The sequence below is a fragment of the Penaeus chinensis genome, chromosome 20 (genome assembly GCF_019202785.1).
Source record: "Penaeus chinensis breed Huanghai No. 1 chromosome 20, ASM1920278v2, whole genome shotgun sequence".
Classification (NCBI taxonomy): Eukaryota; Metazoa; Arthropoda; class Malacostraca; order Decapoda; family Penaeidae; genus Penaeus; species Penaeus chinensis.
Window position 1 is genome coordinate 2,535,713 of NC_061838.1, and position 7,500 is coordinate 2,543,212.

The 7,500-nt window shown below is 35.0% G+C and overlaps 1 protein-coding gene across 1 annotated transcript in view; it reads right to left on the bottom strand.

Annotated features, from left to right (window-relative positions):
• LOC125036101 (coiled-coil domain-containing protein 103-like) overlaps positions 1-7,500 on the bottom strand; it is a 10,958-nt gene that overhangs the window by 1,157 nt on the left and 2,301 nt on the right. The window contains exons 2-5 of the mRNA XM_047628509.1: positions 7,131-7,300; positions 5,924-6,072; positions 4,218-4,459; positions 1-3,509 (exon numbers count right to left, since the gene is read on the bottom strand). The exon at positions 1-3,509 is cut by the window's left edge and continues 1,157 nt beyond it. Of these exons, the coding sequence (XP_047484465.1) occupies positions 3,347-3,509; positions 4,218-4,459; positions 5,924-6,072; positions 7,131-7,293 (717 nt within the window). The 5' untranslated portion in view covers positions 7,294-7,300 and the 3' untranslated portion in view covers positions 1-3,346. The remainder of the gene's footprint in view (positions 3,510-4,217; positions 4,460-5,923; positions 6,073-7,130; positions 7,301-7,500) is intronic.

Genomic DNA, 7,500 nt, shown 5'->3' on the forward strand with positions numbered 1-7,500 from the left:
ACCGAAATGACACCAAAAACAAGAAATGTGTCTTGTGATCAGTATGAAAAAAGTTACATGCATTAGATTGAAAAATGTAATTTTCTGACATCCTGGAAAACAGAATTAGACTAAAATAAATATTAAAAAGACAATTTCAGACTGGGTCTATATGTAACTGGCACAGAAGTGATATTAGAAATTTACTGTTGAACAAAGTAACTGGCATTACAAAGGCAATCTTCAATAATTTACATATTGATGAAAAATGTGGGGTGATATCAATATGAAAAAGAAACCAAATAAATTACAATTATCCACATAATAAAAGAAAATGAGCCACTGCACCTTGTGGTTATTCTGCCATCATATGATAAAAAAATAAAAGAATATACAATTATCCTCATAATAAGAAATAAACCACTGACATTTGTGGTTATTTTGCTATTAAGCAAAGCCAGAAGTGATTATAAAAAACATAAGAACAGTTTTTGAAATTGCAAGAAGCAGGCATTACATATGAAACCTCTTGTTAAGATGTTACTAAACTTTGAGAAGGTATTTATAACTAAAGTGCTGTCATTTTATCATTATTTCCCACATAAATTACGAGTCTTTGAACAAGTTTTGGTTTCCTCCACTCAAATAATCAACAAATCATTTGAATGCTGGACCATTTTGTCTTGCTTTAGGGTCATGTGTGATAACAATGGAAGAAGTGCAAGGCAGTTTCATCTTTCATCTATAAAGCAAAATGTCTTGGTGAGACCATGGTCTTTAACTTGTGCAATGGGGAAACAAATATACATATCCCATTCTGAGTACTAGATGGTATTATATGGGCTGTATCATTCACAACATTTAGCTATTATCAACCTATGCTAATATGCATTAAAATTAAATGCTATGGAAGCCAGAACTCTTTAGTGAAATTCTACTTAATATTACTTATTCATCATCAGATTTGCAATACCATCAAAATCCCTACAGCCTGTCACCCTCATAATGTAATGCTCTTTGGTACTGTCTACCCATGAGTCACATTTACACTGCTTTAAGAAAAATAACTATGTGTAATACTGCCAAAATATATGATTTCATCACATGAGGTGTAGCAAGGGTATGAAAAGTTTTTAACAGGTCCTGGCTATTGTTAATTAATGAATTTGTTTCAGACATTATTATTTTTTTCTTTGATATCAAAATATCCCACTAAACATGGAAATGATCACAGTATTGAACACAAAAATAGAAAAATTACCAAAGGATCTGTTATTATACATGGCAGCTAATATACATAACAGGCAGAGTGAGAATGAGAAAGGAGAGAACAATGGATTTCCAGTGTGATGAAGATGAACACCATACTCAAAAATACTTCAAGGTGAAAGATATGTAAAAGATGGACGATTGGGCCAAATCTCATACACAGTATGAAATATAAACAATGACCAACCATCAAAAGGACATGAATATAATGGCTGTTTATAAAGAAATCTACATCTTAACCATGACTTTCCAAGCATGTGACTGAGAAACTGACACAAGTAGTAGCAATGGCAGCAATATTTTCTCAACTTTCTCAAGACAACTAACTTGGAGGAATTTTTTACACAGATTTACAGGCATATGATTCTCATATTGGTAAAGGGTTTGTGTGAAGGCAAATTGTTTGCAGTTTACCTCTGTAGTTAATCATGTCATATCTTGATATCTCATACATAACATGAGTTTATCCCTTAGTTTGCTCTTTTACAATAGCTATACTGCACTTACAATGGTGGTAGAAATAATGTTTGTTTAACTGTCAGGGTTGATAGGATAGCCCTTATAACCATTCATATGATTTTTTCTTTGGCCTTTATTCCTATGTGCCCTAAGCCTTTGGGTCCTAAAGTCAGATAAATTCTGATATGAACATCCTTCTCTACCAATGTGAAAATTGGCTTTTATCCCTAAGCTGTAAAAACATTCTCCAGCAGTGTTAATCAGAACTGAATCCAATCTCTTTCTATTATTGCTGTTTAAAAGAAACACTACCATGTTCTGGTGAGAAACTTCACCAAAAAGACAAGCTTATGTTTTTTCTGCCTGATGGCATGTACCTAATGGTTGTTATATCTAAGTTTTACATGACTTCTATTAATGATAGGTATCTTTGATATTACATGACAGTAATTATTATAGGTATACCTGATTTCACATACCTTTTATTCTTTTCAGATTTCACTTGTGTTCATGTTCAAATTATACCTGCTACAGAATAGACCAAAATTGCATGAATTTTTAGTGTATATACAGTTATATAATAATCTGATTAGTAAAACTTCTTGCGAACTACTTATGCATGTAGGTCAGTTTCCCTGCATGAAAATCCAAGGTCTGATTATTGGTAAAGTTTCGTAACAAGAAATGCAACAAAATATATAACAGGACAAAACACATATGAATATAGCCTCAGCTTGTATGAGAACATGAAAATGCAATGAATTATTTCCCCTATAAATAACATTCACACATTCAATCTTGTAGAAAAAGTCACTGTTCAGACTATCTTCCAATGATGTTATTTCTCAAACATAAAGCTTATAAAAATAAGAAAACCAAGATCTTACAGTCAAAGTTCAAAAATCTGAAAATCAGAATGCAATAACAAAAAGTGTGTTGCTGCAAATGTTAGTAGATTCTGCGTGTTTATATAAATCCCCCTTCCTTCCTTTTGTAAATCAATGGACTTCTAATAATACATCACTCAGCTCGGATTCACATACCCATTCTTTGCTTAGTGTTTGCAACATTCTTGCATTTCCTCCCCCTTCCTTTTTGTTTGTTTTTTTGTTTTTTTTTACAAAATCCTTAAAGCATATACTTTTTATTTTATCTTGGAAGGTACTTTTAAATTTCAAGATCTCACATTTGTATAATCTATAGAGTCTGAGTCTTTTGGTACAAAGCAGATCAACAAACTGACAAAATGTGTACCAAGAAAAGCATGTACTGTATATGCAAAGAATTAAGGGAAAGCAAACTTACAAACTGACCCTACATGTTACAAGTTATTGAAAAATAAAATTAACTTTGACATCTAGGTTTTTGAGCTTCGACTGTACTAGATATCATTATCCTTCAAAACACTACATACACAAATGAACTGTTATAAATAGATACTGTACCATTCCACATATGATCATCCTTTCACTGCTAGCAAAATTAATTGACGGTAATCAGAAAAGCTCTTCATTTCATAGGGATGAAAATCCATAAAAAAGTTACAACTTACCAACTACTCCAGCAACATCTTCTTAAGTACATAACATAAATATTGCAAATAAGACATGAACATCTGTACTATTTCAGAGTGAATACTCTAAAGGTTAAACTTGAGCTTCAGCTGGGCCAGAGTCCACTCGGTGACATTTAATTCAGCCAGATCCTGTGGCCTTTCTGAGATGGCCAGCTGCAGCTTCTCCAGCAGGCGTCCCCATGCCCATCGTTCCTCTCCACACACTAAGGTTACGCTCAGGGTGAACCTAAAAAAAAAAAAAAAAATCAATTGATATATCCATTCAAACTACTGAATTAAAAGTGAACAGCTACCAAAAGTAAAGAAAATCAATGTATTAAATTTTAATAATCTGAAGAAATAAACAAACTGTTGATTTCTTCCAATAGGTTAAACTGTTTAAAGTTTAACCTATTGGATCCGGGTTAAAAAATCTGGGTATGAAGCTTATATGAATGGTGACTCCATATCATTTCTCCAAGTCTATAACTCAACACAATAACAATAAGTAATATTTCATTTTATTATTTGTGTCATCTTCAAAAATGTTATTGTAATATTCATTTTCTGTGGTACACCCTTCACTGCTAGTGATGGCAGACAGGAATAGGATCCTATGGATATATTGTCCTCCCTGGACCTGAAGCAGCAGTCTTCCAGTCATAGTACAATTGTTTACCGATGGAAATAATGCAAAAGCACCTTCTGAAATTCCCACTGGGGCTATTCCCCTCCAAGACCTTTGCGCTCATAATGAGTCATTCCCATCACCCCAGACCTCAGCCAAATATCTCCATGAAGGCATGTTCATGTCGCCCAGCCCTCAAGCCAAATTTTTTCATGACATGACAGTCACATCACCCGGATCCAATGGGGTTAATTCTTATCCACGAATACACAAAATGTAAAAACCTGCTACTACGTAAAGACAGAGAATAAAAACCTATCTACCAACCTTTTAGCCAGTGTTAGAGCCTGTAGCATATTGACCACCATAACGACATCACTGACGGTTGGTGTGAATGCGAGCAGGGTGGTGATTGCGTCTCCCAAAAGACCCCCAGCCACCAAGCCCCCAGCCAACCTCTCTGTAGACTGTGCTGTGAGGTTCCTTAGCAGTTCCAGTCTCTCTGCAAGGTCCAGTCTCTCCCACAGCTGGACAAGGCCTTCGGTTGTACTGGGTGGATTGTTTACATCCTGTTGAAGAATAAAGCGTTAAATGAATGCTGGGATATATCTTACATCATTCTACCAAAATGATTAAAAAAAGCATATACAAATGTGTGCCAGTGGAAAAATTGTATTAATATATATGCATATGTTTCTGTAAGTATGTGTGCATATATATACACATATATTTATATTTTGATATATATATATATATATCTATTACATTTACATTTTGATATTTATGTGTATATATCTCTATTTACATATGTATATACGTACATATATACATATGTATATACATGTGCATGTGTGTGCATGTGTGTGCGTGTCTGTGCGTGTGGGTGTGCGTGTGGGTGTGCGTGTGGGTATGCATGTGGGTGTGTGTGGGTGGTGTGTGTGTGTGTGTGTGTGTGTGTGTGTGTGTGTGTGTGTGTGTGTGTGTGTGTGTGTGTGTGTGTGTGTGTGTGTGTGTGTGTGTGTGCGTGGGTGGGTGTGCGTGTGCGTGTGCGTGTGCGTGTGCGTGTGCGTGTGAGTGTGTGTGTGAGTGTGCGTGTGCGTGTGCGTGTGCGTGTGGGTGTGCGTGTGGGTGTGCGTGTGCGTGTGCGTGTGCGTGTGCGTGTGCGTGTGTGTGTGTTTACATGTGCATGTGTGTGTGATGTGTGTCTGCATGTGTGCACTTCTGTGTGTGTACTAATATTTATAAACTTTTTTACTTGGGATGTTTACCAATACTTACATGCTTATTTATATAGTCATATATCTCCACTGACATGGGGGGTGGTGGCATGCCCCCATGCTGCCAGGGATGGCATGTACGTACCATGTGTGTTTAGTTTCTAAATTGTCTACATGTATGTGACTCTATAAGTACTTAGTCACCAATGAGCCACATATTAGTATTACCTATCACACCTGTTTACCCTTTTCCTACATTTTTGGAAATATTTTCTTTTAATTTATTGATAATGTAAATAAAACTACAATAATTGTAATGTTCATGTTAATAATAGCAGCACTGATATTGATGGCATTAGTAAAAAGAAAAAATAATCTTGAAAGCTGAAGAAAAGATGAAAGTTGGTGCTGTCACAAAGTCTTCTAATTGACTCCTTAGTGGCTAAGCGCTGTGGAGCCATCTATGTGTAGCAACATTTCCCATAACAATACTCTAGTGAAGGCTACATTCTCCAGGTAGCATTTGATTAAGATTTGTAATTTGTTAACTTAATGTTTATCACCAATGTTTTACATATGACACTGGTAAAACACAATAGTGAACAATGCAGTCAAGTCCCACAAAATGCATAAGGAGTGTTATGGATCCTTTTTCTATAAAAGTAATATGCACTCCCCTAACCCTTTCTACCTAAAATCCTGGCTATGTCAGTGCATTTTCATAAATCTAAATTACATTACTTTTGATAAAAGAGATTCTAAAATGCATAAAACTTTCTTAATTTAACATTTATTCACAGACAAATAGGTACTCACATACTGAACATCAGTAGGATATACAGAATTTTCAGTATCATGGGGTGTTAGTTTGCTACACTTCTTTGTTGCCGAAGATGCTATGGAGTTCCAAATGGACGGACGAACCTTATTCTTGTCATTTCGATCAAGTGGCTTCAAGTGGGTCCCTGAAATTGGTGTCAGATTTTGGATATATTTTTACAAATGAAAATCTTCATGCAGAAATATAAGAACACTTCTCTGCAGTACTTGATAAACACTTTAAGATTCTGATGTTTAAAATTGCATCTACTTGGTACAGTGAAACTGAAATCTCTGGGTACCCATTAGGTAAATAGAGAGTACTTTTGTTACACTATTATCACTGTGAATAACATGCCTTAAATTTTAGTTACACTAAGAAAACTCTTACAGATTCTGAATACAGACTACCACAGATTATGTAAACAATAAAATGTATAAAATCCCTTATCAAAATATTTTAAAATGGCATTGAATCTAATTAATCAAGACAAAAGAACAAATAATGGTATAATTATAAAGAATAAGTACACAGATATTTCTAAATGCAGCAAACTGACCCTAAATTATCTAATTTCATATTCAACAGCAGATCCTTAAATTGTCCAATACAACCTACATTTTTTTCAATTCAATGCAATCATAATTTAATATAATACCAAAGTGGCAAAGAACTAAAGCTGGATGCATTCTCTAACTCTCTATGACCAAGAGAACCACATGGTGTTGAGCTTGGAACAATAGAGGAAGGTTTTTGCTTTCCTCTCCATTGCCTTTCATGCTATGAGAGATTTTTTAACCTTTTTCTCAACAACCAATAAACTGCAACAACTAATTGCCTCCAAACCATATTTCTTAATTAATTTCATAAATACATAATAAAAAGTAGAAATCCGGCATTTCAAAGGGCTAGAAGGAAAGTCCCAGCTAATTGTGCATCACAACCGTCTACATGCAAACAGACAACACAACTGTCTTATAAGAATTAGAAGCTGAGGGATTCCCTTCTCCTCTCCTTTCAGATATTGAATAAAAACTATAGCAAGCTATATAAATATCTGATTAAAAAAAAAATAAAAAAAAATTACCCTTGATTTAATAGACAGATTAAATCCATTAAATCAAGGGATTACTTTAAGGCAAAAATATCAAAATAGTTTGTCCAACAGGTATGTTGCAAACAACAACACAGACGTCTCCTCACCCAACACAAGCTGTCTAAACTCATCATAGGTAGGAGCTGAGTGGATGGCACGGATTTTGGCAGAATTTTCCGCTGCGTAGCGTCTGTCCGCTTCAATTCCCGCTCTCAGACGTGCCTCGAGCTGGCCTGGATCAACACCTCCTTCCCATCCTCCACATGCCATTGTGCAGCTGAAACAAATAAAAAATATAGTATATGGTGCTATTTATTCTTACGACTATAATCTTTTTCCTTGGATTTTTTTTACATATTACTGTTAATAGTATCATCATCATCATCATTATTTTCCAGAATACTCTCATAGATTTTCCTGCTTTCTAACTATTCCTATTTTTTATGGTGGGGGGAGGGGGGTCTTCTTATTCCTCAC